The sequence below is a fragment of the Lathamus discolor genome, chromosome 1, assembly GCF_037157495.1.
Source record: "Lathamus discolor isolate bLatDis1 chromosome 1, bLatDis1.hap1, whole genome shotgun sequence".
NCBI lineage: Eukaryota > Metazoa > Chordata > Aves > Psittaciformes > Psittacidae > Lathamus > Lathamus discolor.
The window spans coordinates 137,894,773-137,920,018 of record NC_088884.1 but is presented as its reverse complement, the minus strand read 5'-3'; the positions used below and the strand labels follow the sequence as shown (position 1 = coordinate 137,920,018).

General features: G+C 40.3%; 2 protein-coding genes across 6 annotated transcripts in view; both read right to left on the bottom strand.

The window, feature by feature from the left end:
* Positions 1-614: 614 nt before the first annotated feature.
* Positions 615-21,215, bottom strand: LOC136023327 (tyrosine-protein kinase TXK-like). The gene is made up of 15 exons (XM_065697691.1): positions 21,124-21,215; positions 16,077-16,131; positions 15,755-15,857; positions 14,730-14,935; positions 13,877-13,942; positions 13,138-13,192; positions 12,231-12,310; positions 11,153-11,280; positions 9,880-9,954; positions 8,764-8,935; positions 7,276-7,492; positions 6,273-6,337; positions 4,344-4,462; positions 3,737-3,894; positions 615-1,744 (listed from the first exon to the last, which is right to left on the bottom strand). Exons 1-15 carry the CDS (start codon positions 21,137-21,139, stop codon positions 1,676-1,678), a joined length of 1,584 nt encoding a protein of 527 aa, XP_065553763.1. The 5' UTR covers positions 21,140-21,215; the 3' UTR covers positions 615-1,675.
* Positions 21,216-22,047: 832 nt separating this feature from the next.
* The window catches only part of TEC (tec protein tyrosine kinase), a 50,115-nt gene continuing 46,916 nt past the window's right edge, over positions 22,048-25,246 (bottom strand). For all 5 annotated transcript variants that reach the window (XM_065697650.1, XM_065697640.1, XM_065697659.1 and 2 more), the window contains one exon: positions 22,048-23,140. In XM_065697650.1, the coding sequence (XP_065553722.1) occupies positions 23,063-23,140 (78 nt within the window). In that variant the 3' untranslated portion in view covers positions 22,048-23,062. The remainder of the gene's footprint in view (positions 23,141-25,246) is intronic.

Sequence of the window (25,246 nt, the reverse complement as noted above, 5' to 3'; positions counted from 1 at the left end):
TATATTGCAGAGACAGTTTGAATTTTGCAGTTGTAATGTATCATCTGCTCAAAAGCCTTGTACTTCTGTGGCCTGGGCATAAATTGTGGTGAGGTTGTTGTTTGTATTGTGTTGTATAGATCTGTGTTTAGTCATAGGTCTGATAAGGAATTGAATGGTCATAAATAAATCAATTATAGGAGTAAACAGTGACATCAGTTTGTGGCAATTCTTGTGTCAGTTTATATGAAACAATAGGGATATCATGCTTCACTCAAACTAGAAATGCTTTGGAAGTGTGTTTGAAGGTTCTCCCAACTGTTCAAACAATAGGATTAACAATTTCCTTTCCCAAGGGATGATCATGGTCAAAATACTACTGCAGTAAAGATGAATGGTTAATGCCAGGAGTGAGTTTGACCAAGAAATGCTTCCATCATCTTCTGGAAATTCAAATCTTTGGATGTTTGATATATTTAATTTTGCTACAGTTATTTTTTAAATTTGAACATGAAAAGTGAAATGGTGCAGATCTCAGTCATTTTTTAGCTAGTGTTTTACATATTTTGTCTACAGAGTTCTATAAAACTAAATATGATGTATTTATCTATAAATAATGCAAATTCAATCACATATTTTGAGGAACCTATTTATTTGTAATGATCTATTTTATTGTAAACAATTATGAACTTCATCTGCCTTTTCTTCTCTATATTTCTATTGACCACAATTAAGATTTAAAATTAAGAGTGATTAATAACAAAAGAAATAGGGTTACAGACATTGTCCATGTCCAGTATCACAGAACCCATCTGAGCTAGGCTAATTCAAAGCATTTTACTATCAGATTCCGGCTTTAAATTGCCCATTAACCATTCTGGGCACTTACAAAGGAAGGACTAAGGCAAGCGTGGGCATGTGAGTAGGCAGCAGCAGGCAAGGAATGGGAGACAATACTGGAAAATTGTGGGAGAGATTTGAATAAAATAATCCTTACTCTCCTCCTTTTATACAGAATTGGTGGAGAAGACACCTTGAAACGCTTCCTTGATGCTCCGTCTTTCCAGCTGCTCAGATGTGATGTGGGAGCTGCTAAATGATGACTGCTTCCTTTTTTCCATTTGTCTGCCATTATTTGCAGCAGTGGGTATGGGCACACAAGTGGATGCTGCTCTGGCATTTGGTCAGTTAGCTTGCTGCCCCTTCTGAAACACTGCTCCATTTCTCCAGTGCTGGATGCTTTGCAGCATAAAAGGGCTTGCCTTTAACCATGACCTAGCTAGAGCTTTATCAAAGTTTCTTCCATCCCTTTTTCTGCTGCCAATCAGTATTCTCTAGTACAGGAGTCATATTAAGTATCAAATAATTTAATAATGTTGTTATAGGAATTAGTGTAGCTCTGACTGAAGGAATAAATAAAAAGGCCTATAAGGTGAGTAAGCTTGGTTACTTCTTTCAGACATGAGGTTTTTCTCCCTAATCATGAAAACAAAGCCTTGAGAGTCCCAAACCAGTTTCCTGAGGTAGCTCTCAAAAAAGTAAAAATTAAGGCCAAGCCCAAACAGCTACTTCAGTACACAGGATGCTGATGATTTAAGTAGAGACTGCTGTAAAAGGCTGATGTTTTCTGTACCAGATACATTATTGACATGCTTGATGCTAACCTTTCAGTAAATATATGGGTGAAAATCTCTGATTATCTCATCTCTCTTAGACCTGTGAGGGTCTCTTTTAACTCTGCAAAAGGAGGACGTCCTTCAGGTTTCTGAAAAGAAAAGCAGAGGATAAACTTGTATTAGCGGATTAGTTAATTATAGTATCGGACTTCGGAAGATGGTTACAAGTGCATATGAGCTGCCGCTTTAGAATTACATTATATTTTATTAATACAGAAGAAAAGATCAAGTTTATGATTTGAGGGGGGAAAAAAAAAAAATCATCTGTCCTTCATGACACCAGTGGCGTGAGCGCAGTCACTTTTCAAAGCATTCCTAAAATTTATTTATTTCAATTCTGGACCAAAATTCCTGTAGGATTTCTCTCCTGCACCAGGTCACTGGAATGCCCTACCTCTCAGAAAACCATGATCCTCAGGAATGTTTTCTGGGTTCTGCAAAAGGATCTTCCCTGCTTTCTCATTTGAGGTACTGAAGCTCGGTATGGAACAAAGCCCTGGCTAATGACAGCCATCCTCTGCTGGCTGGCATCCTGATAGATGTTTGCAGTACACAAGCAAGCTAGATGCAGTTTAGATTTCAGCCTCTTAGGCTTTTTTTTAGTCAGGATCCACAGATTTTATATAGAGTTAAAAGACAGGCAAGAAAGGAGAGGTAGGACAAAGGAGACCATGGCAGCAACAAGGTTCCTTGGCTACTCTAAGTGTATGCCTGCCTGTTTACATGAAAGCATTGCACGCAATGCAATTTTGAATTGAAGATATATTTCCTGTAGACATTACAGAAGGAGGGACCTTAGGGGATTACTCTGATGGTAAAGTTGATGAGATCAGTGTTTTGATACCAATATAGAAAGAAATAGGTGCTGGAGAATCATAGAATAATTAGGGTTGGAAAGAACCTTAAGATCATCTAGTTCCAACCCCCCTGCCATGGGCAGGGACACCTCACACTAAACCATGCCACCCAAGGCTTTGTCCAACCCAGCCTTGAACACTGCCAGGGATGGAGCATTCACAGCCTCCCTGGGCAACCCATTCCAGTGCCTCACCACCCTAACAGGAAAGAATTTCCTCCTTATATCCAATCTAAACTTCCCCTGTTTAAGCTTTAACCCATCACCCCTTGTCCTTTATCACTACAGTTCCTAATGAATAGTCCATCCCCAGCATCCCTATAGGCCCCCTTCAGGTACTGGAAGGCTGCTATGAGGTCTCCATGCAGCCTTCTCTTCTCCAGGCTGAACAGCCCCAACGTTCTCAGCCTATCTTCATACAGGAGGTGCTCCAGTCCCCTGATCATCCTCGTGGCCCTCCTCTGGACTTGTTCCAACAGTTCCATGTCCTTTTTATGTTGAGGACACCAGAACTGCACACAATACTCCAGGTGAGGTCTCATGAGAGCAGAGCAGAGGAGGTGATCCTGCACCTTTGACCTGCTGGTCACACTCCTTTTGATGCAGCCCAGGATACGGTTGGCTTTCTGGGCTGTGGGCACACATTGAAGCCGGCCCATGTTCATTTTCTTATCAACCAGCACCCCCAAGTCCTTCTTTGCAGGGCTGCTCTGAATCTCCAAAATGGAGAAAGAACATCAAATACTAACTCAGAGTGGAGAGGGTGAAGGAGACAGTCTGGGAGCTGTAGTGATGTACAGAGGTACTTATGTACGCATGAAAAATGGGGTTTAAAATCCACATTTAGTGGGCATGCTTACTTTGTATATTAATGTATTAAGGTTACCATTCATAGCAGAGCTAGAAAAAGCAAAGCATGATAGAGATGTGGAAAAGGTATTACGCCTTTGATGCAGCAGAGAAGTAAGATGATAGCGGCATATTCAAAACGAGGGATGGTCTAGACCAATTGTACTGATGATGTGCTTTATGTCTCTTAGGTGCAACAGTCAAAGAAACAGAGGCTTGTAAGCCTAGGTGTGATTTGTGAAAACATAGTAAGAGATACAGAGGATATCACAGATGTGAAATAAGGATTTAATGCCCTGTTTTTTTGAAGCTTGCTTTTAGATCCACATTACAAATTAATAATAAAGAAACACCACAGGAAAAAAGGGCAACAAACCTCATGCCAGCAGCTGTACATGACTCTATACACAGCATGTGATGCCAAATGTGGTCGATAAAGTCGGTGACCCTGAGAAATCTCACGGACAACTTCAGAATTTGGCTTACTTTCAAAAGGCATTTTGCCTTCTGTGAAAATTTCCCACATCAGAACACCTGTAGGTGAACCAGAGTATTTAGGACAAAGCAGAAACCCCAAACCCACAAGCTGTTTAACACCACTAGAAGAACAAAAACAACTCTTGATTTTTTGTGTATTGAAAACACATGAAAATATCAGCAATCTGAACAAAATTACAAGAGCAACCAAAACCATTTTCAACTAATACAATCCTGCTCTCTTTTAAGTCAGATGAGGGTGGTCCGTGAAACAGATGAATATACATTTGGCTAATGGAGACTTACCAAGAATGCACATTTCAGTCAAAATCTAACTTCTAGTCACAGAATCTTTCTATTAAGAAATATACTTGTCAAATATAGGCAAGACTTGAAAAATGGGAAGAACTAAAGCTTAAGGTAGGAAGCATGAGTAAGAAGTTACGTTTTCATAAATCACATCAGCAGTTTTAAGGAAGCGTGGCGTGTTCACCTAATCAACTCACCAAATGACCAGACATCTGATTTGCTGCTATATTTTTTGAAATGAAAAACTTCAGGAGATGACCATTTGACTGGAAACTTGGCCCCCGAAGAGCTGATATATTCATCATCAATGACATACCTCAAGAATAACAGGAGACAGCATATAGTTGAATGACAGTTAAAGTGCAAGCAGTTCCAGTGATGTCTCCATACATGGTTTAGAATCTCAGAATTACAGTGTCGGTTTAGAATCAAGTAAATGGTACCCCCATAACACTGCTTGTTGCACCCAAACAGTACAGGTAGAGGACCACACTTCATAACTGCCGAACTTCACAGATGTAACACCTGGCATATTGTTACAGAAGCATCACAGAAAGAAACACTCACTACACACAAGCCAACAGCTCTGGTGCACTGGAAAAGTAATTTCCTTTGCTCTGGACCCCCTGTGTTCCTGGTGAACACAGTGAGGACAATCAGCCTTTGAAATAACCTCCCCAGGGAAGTAGTGGACTCCCGAGCATACTTTCAGGATTCTAAGATTCTTTGCACAAGCTTATAGGAACTGAACTCCCAGATCAGATGCGCCTAATGCGGGCATTTATAGGGCAGCATTTTAAAAGGCTATTATGCACAGTTTTCCAATATTAATGTTCCTGAGCAGACAGCAGATGTGCACTACACATTCATTCTCATGGAAGACATAATGCGTTGGCATCTTTTAAAGCTCTTTTTAAAGGAGGTCACATTGACAGAAGTCGTATCTTTATCTCCCTTTTTTATTCTGGTGCAGGCAGAGAAAGAGGAGAGGTTATTGGATGAGAAATATGAAATAACAGTACAAATAACCAGTGGTGGTAGCTGTGTGAGCTCTGAATAATTTGTATTCCTGTCACCTCTCAATGGTCTTCCCAGGAGAGTGAGTGCCTGTCCTAGAGCCACACACACCACTGGTTTCCACTTTTTGGCAGCAGTGAGCCATTGCAGTCCATTATTCTCAGACTGGACCCTGACAGACCCCTTGGTCTCTTGCTGCATTTTCTGATGCCTTTGGATGAGCCCAGACCCTTGATACTGACCTTACCCTTTTGAGGAGCAGTGCAACCAGTGGGCACTGCCACGATATAGGACAGCCTTTTGAAAAACAGGCATTTAGTTATGAACTGCTAGGGTGTTGTAACCTTAGGTTAGAAATAGGAGGCAAAACCAGGTAAGCAGCACAAAGTGAATATCACATCCTGCTCAGACCCTCCCACTGCCTTTCAAGCTCATCTGCCTCCAGAGCGAGCCAGTTCAGTCTACTAATCCAGAACAAAAAACAACCAGTAACACACAGAAGCGGAGAGCTTTGTGCTGGGCTTGCAAAGGGAAAGAAGGAAGGAATGGGACAACCCCTTTGGGTAGCAGTCATTCACTGTGAGGGAAGCCTGTGAGGGCAGAGCTAAGTTACTCTGTCCTGTGCTTGTAAGAGTTCATCATGCTTTCTTCACCCATTTTGGCTGGTCCTCTCATGAAGCAGAAAACCCACTTCCCCACTAGAGCAGCACATATCACAACACTTCCTGCCTGCCCTGCTGCTCCTGCCTGACCTACTCAACACGGCAGCCTCTAAAGGTCAGCACCGGCACCCAGATCTGTTCCTAGGGACTATCTGTCCTCCCCAGTGCTCAGAAGAGTTGGGAAATCTGTTTCTGACAGCCCCATGCACCATGGACATTTCTCTGTCCATAAATGCTTCTGAAGTTTACCTGGCACTTTGTTTACTTGTCTTAAACTCAGCAGTAGCAAGAGGAAGACACTGCATCAGGTTCACGGTATGACAGCTTAACAGCATGGTAATTTTCACCTGAATTCAACAATTGACCACAGTGGGATTCCCCAAATCAGCAAAGCAAGCAGCTGACTGAGAATAGGTACGCACAAAACCTGCGTCAATAGCCTCATACCTCGCCATGCCAAAGTCAGATACTTTAACGATGTGCTCCGCGCTGACTAAACAGTTTCTTGCAGCCTGGGGAAAATGAGAGAAACATACCTGAAATCTCCGCTAAAGCATTTTAAGAGAAATACCTCAGCTGACTGGTTTTGTTTGAGATTGTGCTGCTTATATTCTGAAAGGAGATGAGAGTCTTGCTCAAAAATACAAGTGAATTTCTGAGTCAGTGAACATATGTCACTACTATGTAGTTACACATAAAATAGCATAAAATCTCCTTATGAGCTTGTAGTATGGGTTGCAATGTTTCTGCACAGTAAAAGAAATTTTAGTGTGCAGAGTCTAGTTATCCAAGGTGGTATTTTCCTAAGCATTAGGACACTCAATGTGAACATTTAAAAACCTGGTTTGTGACTTTTTCAATACAGAGATTAGGAACTCCTTGGAAATTTTCAAGAGTTTGTATTTCTTTAGGCAGCTAGAGAGGAGCACAGGAAGATTTCCATTCTGCATCCAAATGAGAGCATTGAAAAGAAAGCAGAGATTAAAGAGACAAGCTCCTCTCTTATGATTCCCTCTCTATGAGGGGTAAGGTAGAAAAGCCATCTGTGTATTCCAGCATCAAAGTGAGGTAGCAGGGAGCAGGAAAAAAAAAATGTTGATAGAAAAAGATTTTGCTAAAAAAGAAAAATCCTCCTCGTTGCTGACCCTTTGTACTGCTATGATTTTGGTTGTGTTGTGATCACTGCATAACGCCCTTGTGCTGGGGTATCCTAACACCAGCCTGCTCCATGCTATTATCCCAGCTTTCTCTGACCTCTCAAGTAGTTTTTCCAGCTGTCCATGGTCAAAAGAACAGCTGAAAAGTTTTGGTTAGCCAGTAAAACACCACTGGATTGTTAGACCTTGCAGGGCTGAAGTCTTAGAGGACACATCAGTGTCCCATAAAATGCAGTGGTATGCTCGGTACTGCCAATATTTGTCAAGAACCTCAGAAAACCTGTTGTACTTACTAAATCACGGTGAATAAAACTGTTTTTTTCCAGGTATTCCATCCCTTCGCACACATCCTGGCACATGCTCAGCAGCATATCTCTGCCAAGTTTCCCTTGTCTTTGCCGAAGGTAATTGAGCAGGTAGCCGTTTTCCAGGAATTCAGTCACAACGTAGACAGGCTTGCGATGTGTGCACACTCCGTAAAGCTGGACCAGCTTCGGGTGGGAGAGTTTCCTGTTTAAGATTGAATTTTAGACAGGCTAGCTTTTGTCCTTGGCAGGTAACCAGACCTTTGATCCTCATGATGGTTCTGAACAATACTTGCAGTGCTTGATAAACAGTATTCAATTCAACTGGCCTCAGAGTTGTCCCACTATCTAACACGTCTGCCTACAGTTTCCTCCAAAAAGTTAATTCTTTTAGTTCATAATGGTTCATTAGTTCATAAATGCAGTGGCTGCAAAGGTTGATTTGGACTCTATGTGAAATTGAAAGGTCTAGTTACACCTGGCTTCCAGGCAGGGGACACGATGCTGCAATGGTGGTTCTCTTCCAGGCTGGGCCAAGACCTCATCTGAATTCTTCCCTAATTTGCAAAATTAGGAGAGACGGTAATGTAGTGTCTCAAAAGCTTTAGTTAGGTTTGAGCTCTGCCAGTGGTCCTAGAAGCACTGAATTATGGATGAAAGAATAGCTTTAGAAACACAGGTATTTGCCATTACATTCACTCCCCATTGAGCTCCACAGCACAAAGCAGTGTACACTCTGATGAAAGAGTTTGGCAGTGGGCACAGTAAACTTCTGCATCAGTATGATTCAGACCTTTATATCAGCCTTTCTGTCCTGCTGTGCTGGTTTTGGCTGGGATGGAGTTAATTTTCATAGTAGCTGGTATGGGGCTATGGTTTTGATTTGTGCTGGAAACTGTTGATAACACAGAGATGTTTCAGTTACTGTTGAGCAGTGCTTACACGGAGTCAAGGCTTTTTACGCTCTTCATACACCCCACAGAGAGTAGGATGGAGGTGCACAAGGAGCTGGAAGGGGACGCAGCCAGAATGGTCGACCCCAATTGGTCAAAGGGATATTCCATATCATACGGCATCATGCTCAGCATATAAAGCTGGGGGAATGAGGAGGAAGTGGGGGGACACATTCGGAGTGATGGTGTTTATCTTCCAAAGTAACCACTACATGCGATGGAGCTCTGCTGTCCTGGAGATGGCTGAGCACCTGCCTGCCAATTGGAAGTGGTGAATTAATTCCTTGTTTTGCTTTGCTTGCATGTGTGGCTTTTGCTTTCCCTATTTAACTGTCTTTATCTCAACACATGGGTTTTCTCTTTTATTCTTCTGGTTCTCTCCCCCATCCCACTAGGGCAGGGGAGTGAGCAAACAGCTGTATGGGGCTTGGTTGCCAGGTGGGCATAAATCACAACACCTGCACATCCACCATTATCAGTCATCTCAATGCCAACTGCCAGATATAATAGCTTTTCTACTCACATCATCACTTTGGCCTCCTCTATAAAATCATCTGCAGACATTGCTCCTTCATTGATTGTCTTGATGGCAACCTTGATGGTTGCTTTCCATTTACCAAGCTGAACGACTCCGAACTGCCCACGCCCGAGTTCTTTCATGAACTTCAGTTCAGATGGGTTTAATTCCCACTCCTCTATAAAAGGAACGCAATATGTTACAATAATCAGGCCACCTTTCCTGAACCATGCCCTTGCTATTTGCAGTTAATGCATACAACGAAACATCACAATTGTTCCTCAGCTACAGCATGAGCTTTTAATATCTGAAGTCTTCCACGTGCTCATATACGTTTATATACAAACATTACAGCTTGTAGAATGTGATTAGCATTTAAATTGCTTAATGTAGGAATGTCTGAGGCTTGAAGATAAGCCAAGTGTTTAGTTTTAATTACATACAGAACTTTTTTGGCATTATTCTATATGACATTTATAACTGAACCAGTTCTGGATGGGTAATATAGCCACAGTAGTTATTGACTGCCTCTATTGTAATAACCACAATAGTTTTACCCTTCAGAAATATTAAGCCTTGAGATTTATGGGAACATGAAAGGTACTCAATTTTGGAGGTTCCTATTATCAGTCAGATGGTATGAAATTCCTGATCTATATACACAAAACTGGCCTTATTGCTTGGTTTTTATAACTTTATATAAGAATGCATTCTTATTTCTAAAACTTGAAGAACTTACACAGGAAAATCTTCCCATAAATATGGATTTCAATTTCCTAAGCATTTAAATAAATCAAATAGCCTTTGAAAAGCTACTAAATGTATATTTGAGCTTTAGGTCTGCTTAGAAAAGTCCAGATGGCTCTGAAATGCACTGGTGGTTGTAACAGAAGCACAACAGTTGCCAAACAGGACTACTCATTTCAGGTGTCTCATTTGGTAGTGACACCTCAAGAGGAAATGAGTGTCTGTTTCTGGTGAATACGCAGTTCTTTGTGTGTTTCTTGTTACCAGGAAATTTCACAGATATGACTTAATTATTAGCTAGGTGAATCTAAAGCAATCTAAATTCTTGCCTAGGCAAATACCTAAATCTCCACCAAAAGAAGATAAAACATTTACCATAATTCCACCCTCCTGCTGCTGGTGAAGAGTATCCAGCTGATCCAATTGGATGTCGGAGACGAGTGATAAGACCTGTAGGGGACAAAGCAACAATATTCTGTTGACCAATTACTCCATTTTAAGGTACACTGCATTGTATCTCTTCCCAAACAAAAATATTTGGAATCTGATGTACATGTCTTGAGGTTACTTTTGCTTACAGCTTTTTTGAATAAAACACCACAGTGAGAAGAAATGGGGGAAGATTATTCAATAGGGTCCTGACTGCAAAAGTATTTATCCCTTCATACAACAAAAACTGATACTCTTGCTTCTTTGTATGATACTAGTGATCTTAGATAAATAAGTACTAAAATACTATATCAGCCACCTAAGTGGTCTCTTCCAGCAAGATTTCTCAGGATTGTTTCCCATTGCAAGAAATATTTTTGTGTCTGTCATTCATTTTCTTTGAATTCATGAACCAACAGTACCAGTTAGTGCATCCCTCACCAAGGACTCCCTGCATTCTTTCATTCATTCTTCCCAGTGCTACTTTCAGGTCCTTTTCTGCTTCATATGTTTCCTACAGTCCTCCTCCATCCAGCAAAAGGCTGTGTCTATTCAAATATCTTCTTTCTGTGCTAGTGCAAGGAATCTCTGTGTATTTTCCCATCTCCACTCATTTAGGGTAAAAACTTTTTATATTGTATTAAAATGATGGGCAGAAGCAAGATGAAGCATATTTTTTAATGCTAAAAATGTTCAAAGGTTGCCATCAGTCAAAAATCAGAGATGGTAACTCTGGTAGGCTGCAAGGCAGTATTAGAGCCCTTGTGTTCCCTAATTCTGCCTTGGACTATGTGCGGTGGGGTCAGCTTTTTTGCCTAAATCAGTAGAATGCTGCCTGCTGATGCACAGCGTAACTCCTGCTTGCATACATGCAAGTTCTTGTAGACAAAGAATTATGACCCAGTTTCAGACAAGCTCCACTCAGACAAATATGAACCAAGAGAATACAGAGCAGGTAAATGGATTAGGCTTCTAGCTTTGTAACATTCGTTTCATACATGTAGATGAGTTTGTTAGTTTCACTTCCCCCATGGTACATGCACACCACAGCTGTGACTTTGGCAGAAAGGATCATGGCGTATTTAAATTTGTTAGCAACAGAAAAACTTGTGTATCTTTTTGTAAGGGAAGTGTCCTAGAAGAGTGATTTCCAATCTCTCAAAGGCCTGAGGAGCTTCAAATCATCAGTTGTAAAACCTTACCATCTCGCATGCATTACCTGCAGCATTGTGTTGATGATACTTGATGAGTTCAGGAACAGATGAAAAGAGGTATTTTTCAGCTACATAATATTGTCCCAAGTAGTTTTTCTTAATTTGATAATGTCGAATATCTTCACTATGGCTTCTGAAATCAACAAAGGATCGTAGTTTTTGGTAAAAGTAGTTTATACTATAAGTCTGATTAAATTTCACTTTGAAAGAAAGCACAGAAAAATCTGAAAACTTGGGGTAGAATTCCTGACTTAAAAATGGCTGTGGGTAGCTGGGATACTGCTTCAGGAAAGAAAAAACAAACCAAAGTCTCCTTGAATGATCTCTCTCCCAGCTTTGTGAGATATTGCACAATGATTTTTATCGCACAATGATTTTTATCGCACAATGATTTACCCTTGTACCAGTCCATCCACAAGAAATAGCCATAGTGTTCCTCCTCATTCAGCACTTATTTAAATCTAAACTCTTTAAATTAATATGTTCATTACCTGAGTTTTCCCCGAAAAGTTAAAAACATATTCATATATACATCTAAATTACTATTTTTTCTCCAGTCTTTTGGCAGTCCCCTGGCAAAAGAAGTAAGACTGCACAGTGAGGAGCTGAAATGATTTTAGGAAAAAAACACCAAAGTTTGGTGACGGCGGAATCTGAGATGAATTTACAGTGCACAGAGCCTGTAGAGAGCAGAAGCATTTCAGTGCAGTGGCTGAAGGCTGTGGCAGTGTGGTGTGGTATTCATGATGCTTCATGTAGAAAGAGAGGCAGGAAGATGCAAACGTTAGGTCTTACTGCCCGCATTATGTGGTTGGGGTGCACAACTTTCATAGCAGATTATTTGAGGATTTCAATGAGTGCAGTTAATCTTGTCTTAGCAGGACATTTGCACCCTGACTCCCAGACCCACTGCCCACTGTCATCTCTTCTGCACACAAGGTAATTAGCTCGGCATGAAGAGCATCCCAGTGGTTCCCTGCTGCTGTGCACTGCATGTCCAACCTGCCCACTTATCCTGACAAGTCTGGGGGAAGCTCTTCCGTCACCTCTTGATTCAAATTCTAACTGTTCAGAGCAACTCACCCTTTAGGCCGTGAATACATGGACAGTGTAAGAAGTCCCTGTTGGCTTGAATCTCTGACAACAAATGCACCTTCTTTGGACTGAAAAGAAATCCAAGTAGAGTTATTTTCTACTTTTGAGCTTGAACAATCCTCCCTTCAGGTAAGACTTGCACTTGATTACCAAATTCTGTGGAACACCTATGACTATTTGGGAAGGGAATAAAGCAGTGGGCAATGGGAATTGTACATAGCAGGTACATAGCAGGTACATAGCAGAACAAAATTATCCAAGGGAAAACAGTGAGTGCTAGGCGATTAAATACTTACTTAATTTAGGTGAATTATACTTTTCAGTGTGAGGTAGTGAAAATACTTTGATTTATTAAATAAATCTAATTGTACAAATCACTAGAAAAAATATTGTAAAAAAACAATTCTATCCGAGATGTCCTTCTCTTGTCTGTCTTGTCCAAGCTTTGTGTTAGTCCTTGAGCAAAGTCCTAATGAATTTAACTAGTTAGGCACTTTGGTAGCTGATAGGTGGTAGAAGGCAATATGGATTGTTTGCTCTATATGTAAGGAAGACACAAGGGGTTTTTTTAAGCTCTGCTAACCTCACTGATTTACTTACTACATGGATTTCAGTCTTCAACCTTTCATACAAAAGACAAGCACAGTAAACTGGATGTAATCCAATTTATCTAGCACGGAAAATCTACACAGAATTTGCTGGGGCTACAACTCAAAGCTCTGTGCAGTCTCGGTAATCTGCACCATATGCTTCACCCAGAAAGCCTTTTTATTTTAAAGTACTTTCTCTCTTACTGCACACCAAGCAGATTTGGATTTGACTGTTGTAACGCTCTTGATGCTTCTACTGCTAGATCTGCCTAGATATCGTTAGTTCTGTGTTTAATCTGAGTTACCTTCTGGCGCAAAAGAAGTTCTGCCTGGCTTCTGTTTATGTTTTTGCAGTACCACCTACAACAAGAAGACAATCTCAGCCAGTAAAAATTAACGTTTCTCTGTTTCACAAAAGTAATCTGTCTTAATAGCCCAGTCCAAAAACCTGAACCTTCATTGTTGTATAGAAACATCTCTTAATTGGGAATGACTCTATTAGACCATTGTAAATGTGACAACTTTTTTCCCCCTTCACTGTTGTTAAATATGAGCTCAAATAAAAGAAAGCCCAGGAAAGAGTCACACCAATCTGTGATTAAATTTGCAGTCCTGGATGCTGCATCAAGCCTCTCTCCTTTAGAATTTTGCAGAATTTTACTTTTCTCTCCAGTAAATTAGGTTGAAATAACTGGAATTATCTTCTAGTCAATGGATTACATGTTCACAACAGAAAGAGATCAGAATATAGAAACATCACATAGCGAGCCTACAGGAATATGAAACATCTGTATTCTGACATTATGAGTTATGAAAAGGAATGTTGCTGAAGTGCTCAGTGTTTGTAACTTCACATTTCACTCTCTGAGGAAATAGTTCCAAATCAAAATTAATTCATTCCAAGAGTAATGTTTTGTAACAAAAAAAGCAGTTGATATACACCTGATCATGTCTAATAAAGATTGCAGGATCAAGCACTAAAATGTATTGATGCGATCCATTTTTAGAAAAGAAAGCACAAACATAATTTTCAAGGATACTCACTCATATGTTTCTAAATTACTTTTCTTGTTCTCAGTAACATAGTTGCTGGGAACTAGACCTTCATTCCTGAAACAAGATATTGGGGATAATGTTACAGTATGGTGTAAAACATTAATAGGATTAAGATATGCATTTTCCTTTTGTTAAATTACAAAGGTTCCTTATGCTATTGGCTATGCTGCTAGATACAGAATCCAACATGGAAACGGAAGTCAGAGTCCTTTCATCCTAGGCACAAACTTTCTGCCCCGCAACTGTGGATGGCTACTGAAAGAAAAAAAATCACCTGGGATGGGTTCTGAAAGTAATATTCCCAACATCCTAGTTCAGGATACACTGAAGAAAATGCAAAGGAGAAAGGGGAATGATGAAACAAAACATAATTTCAGTTAGGATCCTTTCCATGTTTATCTAGCTCTCTAAAGCATCCAGGAATTTCGGATCAGGGATTTTGTTTCAGGCACATATTTTAGTAATGTCTGTGGTCTCTAAGTGTTTACATGAATACATTGCAGTGTAAAGCACTTGAAGTATGGAAAGCTAGATTTGCACGTGGCCAAGAGCCCAGTAATCCACATGGTCCTCAAATGCCCTCATGTTGCTCAGGAAATTACTGAGCCTAGGACTTAACTCTGAATTCCCAACAGATTCTAGATTCCCTGCCCATTTCTGGGCCACCAGACACTGCTGAAAGTCTGTCTGGTCAATCCATGTGCCTCAGACATAGCCAAACATGTTCAAACCTGCCTCCAAATTGTCACACGTCTCATTCTATCTGCCTGCTTCCACGGAAGGTGCTGTAGGTTTTCTTCTTTCTTTGTAGGGAGATTGAAACAGACTCCCACTCTCTTACCCATGTTTGTCTCTTGCCTTCCACCAGTGGGGGTCATACTGTTCGAGGATAATGTATTCTTCTGACTTCTTGAGCGGCAGATAGGAGGGTCCTCTAGCAAAAAAGTCATAGAGTGCAATAACCCTGGGTTTTTCTGTGTAGTCTTCCAAGGCCTCATCAGGTAGAGGAGGTAAGGGCTTGTTCTTTAACTTCAATTGCCTCTTACGCTAATAAAAGAAAAGTGTCTTCCTTAATAATTCTTTTCTCCCAACTATTGCTTGCTTAATTTCCCTGCTACTATACTGTCTCAGTAACTAAAAGGAACTCATCATGGTCATTACTTCCCTTTGTAAAGCCCTATCACATTGTCACTCATAAAACAGCAAGACTTACATTTGAGTAGTTCAGTGTAGAAGACAAAATGACAATGAACACTACAGTTAGTAATAAACTAAACAAACCATCTACCTAATTGGGTGGCTTCTACATGGTCTGAATGCTGACAGCTCCTCAGCTGGTGTAAAAGCAGAACAGCATTGAACTTAGTGGAGTTACAATGCCTGGAAATTAGGTCACTTATCTGGGGAATTAATACAGATGGCACTGTAGACTTAGCATATCAGCACAAACATCATAATTTGCTTTTGCATCAGGTTAGGTTCTAGCTTTGCACTTAGTTTTCCTTAGAAAACTCAGATTGAGTCAACCTAGATTTAGCAAAACTGATGTGGATGTTTCACATGCCAGCTGAGCAAGGTGATCTTACATCTGCCCAACAGGGACATCCCACTCTACCCATCTCCATCACCCAAACCCAAAAGCAGGAGAAAGAACTGCCTTGTCTGTGACAGCTTGCATAGGAAACATCACTGTGACCCTGTGTTCACATCAGCATGAATCATCAGGTACCTTTACTCTATAATTTCTATGCAACAAAGAACCTTACATGATCAAGAGTTAGTTACTGTTCTGCTTGTTCAAGTACTAAGCCACTATATGACACATCAGCTCAATTCTCTGTTTTCACCTGCCAAAACGTTACTTACCCTGCACTTCCAAGTGGGTGCGTAGGAAACGTCTGGTTGTGAGGCTGAATACTGGGTCACCAGGCCAGTATCAGGGTCCAGGTTCATTTTTGTTCTCATTGCTCTGATTTTGAAAAACATGAAGTATTTGTGTGAACATGTATCTATAAATATTAACATAAAAATATTCATGGATATATATGCCTTCATTAGGGATATGCGGGCAGTGTGTCTTTAAACTTCAGTATAATCAGCAGTTCCACTGAAAATAGAGGGATCTTAAGAAGTCCTTTATGTAGATATTTTGATCCTTGTTGCTGAAAAGCTAAAGTATTTCACGTACCTTTTTTGTACCGTGCAGCAGCAGCAGCAGCAGAAAACAGACTGGATGGTGTGATCTGTGAATGAGAACATTTTCCACATTTGAAGTTTACCCAGGTTTTGGGGTTTGGGTTGTTTTTTTCCCCCACAAAACTTAAAGACTTAAGGACTATGGTGTGTGGTTAGCCACATTATTAGCTCTGTCTTGATGTGAAATATCTAGCAAATCATTAAGGCAGAATTCGCATCCACCAAAGACAGCAAAGCCTTCCTACCCACCCTACTTATCTGTTCCCACTGTCTCCCTTACAATGCCTTCACAATTACAAGGCCATGTGATGAGTTATACTAGCTCACTAAATCAGAAAAGGCAGGACACCTAGTTAGACAGATCATTACTGTTCTGACTGATACACTGGCCCATATAAGCTCTAACCAGTGCAGTGAAAGGGGTGAGAACATCATCAGGGACAGGAGATGGAGAAATATCCCCTTCAGTACTGGAATAATTTTTAGATCATTCTAGCTAAATCCAAAACCAAATGTGCCTGACAAGCTGTTGCTTACTGTGAGGTTTATTAAAGGAGACACATTACATTCAATTCTTTGAATTAATATGTTTTTCCCATTTCTGTTTCAGCCATCGGTATAATATATGCTTTAGCTCAGGCTTAAAGTACTAGCAAAAGATGTGCTGTACATTTAAGTGCCAAGTGGTTGATAATCCTGAGAAAATCCATTAGACACACCACCACATCATAGATTTTACAGAGAAATCAATCCAATATATCTTGTATGAGGAGCAGAGTGGGTATGGCATTAAATAGGTCAGAAGGCATTAAGAAGATTCAAAGGAGGCAATTAAATGGCTGACATCCACTCTAGTACACTTCTACTCAGGCTGAGACTTACTTTCCCCCATTGTGTTCCCTCGGCAGTTTGAGCCAAGCTGTGGCAGCTACGGTCCTGTGCCCTTTCCCACTGCACTGCTCTTCATCCTATCTCCAGCTGAGCAAGATGGGATGCTAAAATGGCAGAGAATCCCTCTCTGTTGGTTCAGCTCCCCGAACCCTCTTCCCTGTCCTACATCAGTGTTGGGTGGGTAGGAGGGCAGCAGCAGGAAGGGGAATGGGCTTGGGTTCTCATGCGCTATGTACAATCTCTTAGGAAGCATGAGAACCAGCCGTGTGTAGGCAAGGCTCCCCTCATATGCAGCTGCACAACAGAAAATCAACTTTACATCCCACTCCAGCATGTCCTATTTTTCTCTGGCACAGAGGTCAGAGTATGAAAAGAGCCCTCAGAATTTATATGAAATATCCCAACATCTCAGGATTTTGTGCTTTACATCTCACATGATATTTCTCCGTAGGGTCCCACCAGTGCCTTCCACTTTATTTGTTTTTCCCTCTTGGTGTTTTTGCCGTTTTGATCCCAATGACCTAGACCAGCCTGGAATAAACAGGATGCCCTTTGTGGTGTCCGGTGAGAATTTTTGCCAATGTTACTGACCTTTCAGCCAAGTGTGCTGAAAGTATGCTTTGTATACTCAAAGCATTAAGCAACCTTACTGCATGATGAAAATGTAAGTATTTTCTCTATCAAAGTACATAATTTGGCAAATCTTGTGCTAATAAAAGAAAGGAGAGTGTCAGCAGAACAATAAGACCAAAACTTGTTCTTAGTTGGAAGAGGAAGAAACCTGTCTCATAAGGGCTTTGGTTAGACTATTTATCTTGAAAGTCGTGGGGCAATCTCCCTTAGACTGTTACATGCTGTGAAGAATCTATCGTGTGGGAAGCTAGTGAACATATAGGAATCAGAAGACACTATCAACTGATGAAAGTTTCCACTGATGGCTATGCGAAATACAGCAATTACAAACACCTAAGCCAGCTGACACCGACATTTTTCCTTAAGCAACAAGGTAACAAGGTATGGGCAATGCAATTTATTTGCTGCATAATTTCCCAGGGTACACTGAACTGTTCCTCACCTGTTTAAAACTGTTTCATAAACAGTGAACACCATGGTGAAACAAATTCTTGAGTTCCTTTTACCGGAGCCAGTGCCGGGAAGTTCAATTGGTGTTTATAGAGTAGTTAGTGATTTGGAATATGACAGTGAAAAGAACACGACATTCGAAAGCTTGCCTGTTTCTTCTGATTAAACCATCTAAGTCTATTTAATTCCTCATTAGATAACTTGCAGTCCTTATAGAGCACTTAGCAGAAATATTTCAAAGCAGCACTGCAGAGATTCAACGTAATGCTAGAATAATCTTCGAATAAGATTTTAAAGATGTGACTGCCAACCATGAAAATCAGAGGCTCAGACTGGTGTTACAGGCATGTAATTGTCTTGCTTTTCTTTATGAGCCCAGCAATTTGAATAAATGTATAGCATAAACTCAGGAATCCTTTCTGCCTTCAGTGAATTTGAGACTTGCTCCATTAATGGACACTTTCAGTGTTTGACCTCCACTTTACTGTGCTAAAAATACGTGAATGTGAGATGTTTTTAAAAATATCCCAATATTAAATATTTAGTCATTACAGAAAGACCCAAAGCTGCTCTGTGATGCTGTTTGAGAAGGACTTGGCCAACGCTACAAATGGTGAAAGCTTCAATACACTAGATGAGTAACTTGATTAGACTGGTTCACAACTTGACCTTCTCCTAGCAGCCCAGGAAGACACTTACACTGAGGGCTGCCTCCAGGTGCCACAGTAATGCTCACTGCAGAGCTACAGGAAACCTGCATTTCCTGCCTGAAGCTTCTCACAGCTACACACACCCTTCCTGTGACTTGGGGTCTTCCTTCCTTTCTCTTTTCTTCTATTCAACAGCCATCAGATGTGCTAAGAAATAATAACTTGTATTTTAATACAAAAAAGCACTATATTTAAGTTAAAAAAAATGAAAATAGATTCTTAGAATTTACTTGTTGTTTTAAATATTTTTTCTTGATTTTCCTTTCTGCTACACCCTAACTCAAGTGACTGATATCAGCGGAACTATTCTATCTGATTTCCTTCAATTTTGGGCCAAGAACCTTTTTTCTTAAGCAAAACACTGGATTTGTCAAAAGGTGTTGTAATCACATATAGTATTACAAGGCCTTGACCCTAACTCAAGTAACATTAAAAAGTTCATAAATTAAAGATTTATCAGTGAGAGTTGTGCTTCAGCAAGGAAATCACATTTTGGATTCTGTATTTTGAAGAGAACAGAGACACCAATAAGATTTACCATGTTATGAATAACAGACCATTTTGACAGGACACAGAAAAGAAATACAGGCCAACAGAAAGATCTGTTCCATATTTTGTAACAGTAAAATCATTTTGAAGTCTGTTAAAATAAAGTACTTGTGGACCTGCGATTATTTCCAAGTCCCACTTTTCTCTTTCCTACCTAACAAAAGATTTTCCCAAAAAGTCGTACCTTCTATCAAAACATAAGCTACGCATTTCACTTTGATCCTCAGGGCTATTAAAATTAGTAGCTTATAACCCAGGTTTAAATCAAACAAGATGAGTATTTGAGCTGCTGAATCTAGAATTTGACCAATTCCTTCTTCATCTGCATGGAGAATGCAATTTCTCCCATTTCGGATGAAAGCTCGCAACTTCAGGTAAAGCTCAGCCAATTCTACAAACAATTTAACACAAACGAAAAACAGAGCCCATGTCACTGCTCATGTCTGTCTTTCTGGAAATGACTATTAAGAGGAAGACGCTTGTTTTTAAAACTGTGTCATGTTATCTCCCTGGTGAGAGGTTAACAAATATGAATCCCAACACTAGCACAAGGCCCTAGTTAAGTATGAAGTACAAAAATCAGACCTTTTATCATGCACAGTTTTGAAATGAGATCGGGGAAGAGAAACGTGGATGAAGTGGAAGTACTAGGAAACTGGTGTTGAAGCTAGCCTGATGAATACTCAGCCTAAAATTTGCAACTCACATTTTGATAACCAACTTGAGGCCTGAAAACAAATTTATCTGCGCACAACAGAGCAGATGGAATGTTAGAGGAAGAAGAGTAAGATTGTTCAGCTGTCAAGAACTGCCATTTGCTTGAGAAGCTGAAAGATAGTCCCACAAAAACAAAGACAACATAGTGAAAGCACTCAAGTCCTTTGAGGTCTACTACTGACAATAAGTGGCCTGATAAAGTTCCACAACACCCAGCAACAAGCTTTGGTTTGATAAATGTCTGTATAGGTGGCCAATTAACCCACCTTTACATGTGCAGTCTTCCTCCTATCTTCAGTTATAACTCTAATTCACAGCCTTGGAGAAGTAACACCAAAGTTAAAGGCAACAAGTTCAAAATTAATTTTTAGAATTTGCATTTTCTCATTGTATTATTTCATAGATTTCTTGGCTTGGTGTTGTTTTTCAATCCACCTTTTCTCAAAGCACTACTAATTTTGAAAGCACTGTAGTCCATGTCTGAGATTCAGTCTTCTGGCATGTTTTGCAAGCAGTTCTTGCTCTTGCAGTGGGGCAGGTTTACTGTGTTCAATACTGCAAACTCAGCTTCGCCAACGAGCACAGATCTTTACTGTAATATGTGGTATGGTTCCTAATCTGGTATGTCTGTCAGTTTTCAACAGCACCAGGAAAAATGATAATATAGTAGAAAGCCATACTATAGTTTGCTTCTAAAAACACTTGAAAAAACAAGCTTTCAGCTTTTTCCATGTCTAAGGTAAAGTTTGTCTTTCCTGTGAGCTCACTCTGCTCTGAAGAAAAGACAGCTCTAGCTCTACTTAACTTTTTATTTTACATCTATGCTGTATAGGCTTTTAAGGACAGTATATAGGACTCTCGCCCTATCTGTATGTAAAAGTGAACGCACTGCCAAATCCATCATACAATGGATTCATATTTCTGCAACAGTTTTGAAAGACGAGAAGCCTGAACAGAGATCACCTGAGCAGCAAAGAGAAAGCTGGTTGGTACTTTAATGGCAACGTTTAAATAGCTCACTTGCCAAGTACACCCCTGCTACACAAAACAAAAGTGACAAAAATCAAAATACTCAGCCAGTTTACTTACAGGTAGAAAGAATCATGTTTGGTTGTCCACTTATATTCAAATCAAAATGCAAACCTCTCTTCACCAGCTGTGCCAGTAAAACAGCCCTGAGCTCCTCGCTCTCATATAAAAAATGGTAAACCACAAATACTGCTTGACCCCGCCTACTTACTTTTAGTTAAAAAAACAAAAAGCTCCAGGCTAGAATGCGCAAAGATGCCTGCTTCCTGGTGCTCAGCACATCTCACACAGCAAAGCTCTTAAACTGCAGTCAGCAGGGCTAGGTATTACATTGAAAAAAAAGGGGGGGAAAATATAGCAGATGTAAATCACAGCATTTGGTTCTCCAGATTTCCAAAACTGACTACAGAAACACTCAAGTACAATTTTAATGGAAGGTATTAAGCTAACCTTTAACAGTTTGATTAGAAGCAAACTTCACCATACTTCTCTCTGCCTAGTTGCAAAAGAACACAAAGAAAAACCCCAAAACCACACAGTCTTGCACAGTGTATTTTCTATTATACATGGCACAAGAGCATAAGTAACAAAAGAAAATATGTAATAGACTTACTCGGGAGGTGGCTGCAGCAAAACTGAAGTGTGAATACTCCTCATATCCCCTGGTACAAAGTTGGATTAATTGAAGCAGGCTTCAGCAAGACTGTGGAGGCATAAGACTGCAGCAGAGAGAAGGGGGTATGTTACATACAGGGTTATGTACATACAGGGTATGTAACTTTTAGAGAGAGTTCAGGCATTTAGCCACTGAATGCGTTGTCATGGCCAAATTAATTCAAATATATATTCATACTTCTACATATATATTTAATATAGAGTGTACATACACACACATATGTAAATGGACTATCAAAACACGATATTCACATAAACAACAAGTGTGACTTATGATGCACTAGAAGCAAATGACTGGCAGCACATTAGTTGGTTCCAAACATTCATTTTATTTATATACACATGTAGTATGACATTTTCTGTTAAAAACAAAAAGGCTAGATCACTGTATGTACATGACAGACACAAAGAAGAGACATTCTTACAGTTGAAAGTTTCTTGCATTTACAACCTCACATATTTAGTTGGGCATGTTAAGTGAAGGTAAGACAAACTTGTCCTTGAAAAATCTCAAGAGAAAAAACACTTTACATAAATAAAGGCATGGATTTTATATATTTACATACATACAGCATATAAATTACTTCATAATTAATGTAAAACAAGGTACTATGGTACACTGACAGCCAGTTTTGCTGAACCTTGGACTTCCTTTTCATGAGTAACATCAAGACTAACCACAGGAGGTCTCTGGTTGACCAAACAGCCTAGAAGGGCATGGGGCACACCACAGGTCCATCTTGAAGCAAAGTTTTTTTGAGTGTCAGACTAAACTGAAGACTATGCTTTTAACAACCTACTGTGCAAATGAAAGAGGCACATTTCGTGTTCTTGATGTGACATAAACCACGTATCAACCAAGAAAAATAACGTTTCTGGAGAATCTCTGGAGACATTTCAATGTCAGTAAATAGCCATTTATAGATGCCTTCAATTTTTAAGCATGCAAATCAATATTAATACTACTGCCCGCATAAAGAGAAACTCAGAAACATGGACTGTATGTACACAAACCCAACTAAAGGCAAATTAGGCTCCTGGGCTTTGGCCACATTCTCTCTCTTCCTCCATAAAGAGCTCAATTTTCCAGCTATGCGACTTCCCAGAGAAAAGAGAGGATGCTACTATTGCTGAAGAGACTTTGCTCATTTCCCAACATCACGTAAAACTCTCATTGTACTGGAGTGGATCAGATGCTGGAGACTCTCCACACTACTTCGCAGCGTTCAGCAGCTCACAGGATCAAGCCTTCAAAAAGAAATGGTGAAGCCACATCTCTGGGAAGTGGCTTCTTTCCTGTACTTGTGCTGCTGCTGTGTTTTTTTCAGAAAGCATCTTCGCCCTCTGCAATGTCAATGATTGTATGAAGCAACTCTTCAAACGTTGGGCGTCCCTCCGGTTTCTAAAAATAAAAAGCATGCACAGCTGTGATCACAAAGTAGTGAAGTTCCGTGGATTTTGCTAAATTATCGGTCTTGATATCAATACTGTGGCAATTAATTTACTGTTCATTAAATGTGACATGCAAAAGTATCTCCTTGCGTGGATTAAGGATGTGTCGCTATCTCAGTAAGTGTCACTTTTTTTTTAAGCTCTGAAAAAGCATAAACGTTGCTGGACGGCACCCTTCGCATAATTCATCATTTTGCACAGGGCAATGCTTTTGCATTTTTCTTCCTATCCCCCCCTCCCCCAATGAACTGCTCCAATCTTTCATTATGCTAGTTGTTCATGCTCCTAAGGATTCTGAGTGTCATTCTCTGAAGCTCTTTGACTTCAACATTATTGTTTTGGCTCTGAAATTAAACTGTGTAATAAACTTATGCAACAGCATCCTTCTTCTACTTCATTTTCCACAGAATTCCTTATTTGTTATAACATCCTGCTTGTTTTGTTTAATTACAGCAATACACTTAATCTCTTCGTTGACCTTGCTGAAACAGTTATCCTCTGAATATCCAGGTAACTTGCACTTTTCCTCCATTTATCAACCTCTTAACATTTGTATCACCTGCTGAATTTTGAAACCTCAGTATTCACTTCCCTCTACATTAATAAATTTGTTAAATGAGGACTGATGTACCTACAGTTAATAATATTTTATGACAAAGATTGACATTATGTAGTCATTACTTGTATCCTGTTTCTGATTCACAAGGATTCTTTCTCTCCCATGTGATGACTGCTTTAGATTTAGATTTAGACTGCCGATGACACCAAGCTGTGAGGTTCGGTTGACACTGGAGGGAAGGAATGCCACCCAGAGAGACTTTCACATACTTGTGAGGTGGCTAATGTGAACCTCATGAAGTTCAAACATGCCAAGTGCAAGGTCCTACACCTGGGTTGGAGCAATCCCAGGCACAGCTACAGACTGGGCAGAGAAGAGATTCAGAGCGGCCCTGCAGAGAAGGACTTGGGGGTGCTGGTCGATGAGAAAATGAACATGAGCCGGCTTCAGTGTGCGCTCGCAGCCCAGAAAGCCAACCGTATCCTGGGCTGCATCAAAAGGAGCATGACCAGCAGGTCGAAGGAGGTAATCCTGCCCCTCTACTCCCTTCTTTTGAGACTTCACCTGGAGTATTGTGTGCAGTTCTGGTGTCCTCAACATAAAAAGGACATGGAACTGTTGGAACAAGTCCAGAGGAGGGCCACGAGGATGATCAGGGGACTGGAGCACCTCCTGTATGAAGACAGGCTGAGGAAGTTGGGGCTGTTCAGCCTGGAGAAGAGAAGGCTGCGCGGAGACCTCATAGCAGCCTTCCAGTATCTGAAAGGGGCCTACAAGGATTCCAGAAAATGACTCTTCATCAAGGACTGTAGTGATAAGACGAGGGGTGATGGGTTCAAACTTAAACCGGAGAAGTTCAGGTTAGATATAAGGAAGAAGTTCTTTCCTGTTAGGGTGGCGAGGCACTGGAATGGGTTGCCCAAAGAAGCAGTAAATGCTCCATCCCTGGCAGTACTCAAGGCTGGGTTGCACAGAGCCTTGGGCAACGTGGTCTAGTGTGAGGTGCTCCTGCCCATGGCTGTGGGCTTGGAACTAGACAAGCCTCAAGGTCCTTTTTAACACAGACTATTCTATGATTGTATGATTTTTATTGTTAATAAGCCTTGATGAACTCAGTAATTTTTTAATCAAGTCATTGATGTTTATACAAGTCCTGTACATACATATTAATATTCAAAAAGCATTAATAAATAACTTATTACCTTTCAGATAATTTATTATTCCATTTTAATGACTATTTCAAGCTGGTTACCAAGTACAAAAAAAAAGTTTTCATTATCTGTAGTTTCCTGTCTCCTGTGAACAGCTTTTTTGAACTACACATATTGTCATTCCATGGCCCTCCAGGGCACTGTTGGGGTTTTATCATATTTCTGTCTGCATAAACCAACTGGTTTGTAACTTTGAGACCTCCACCAGGTGGTTTGATGACTAATTGCTCTCTGTTTCAGCACCTTTGAGGAGAAGACAAAGGTCAGAGAGTATGTCAGCTTTATT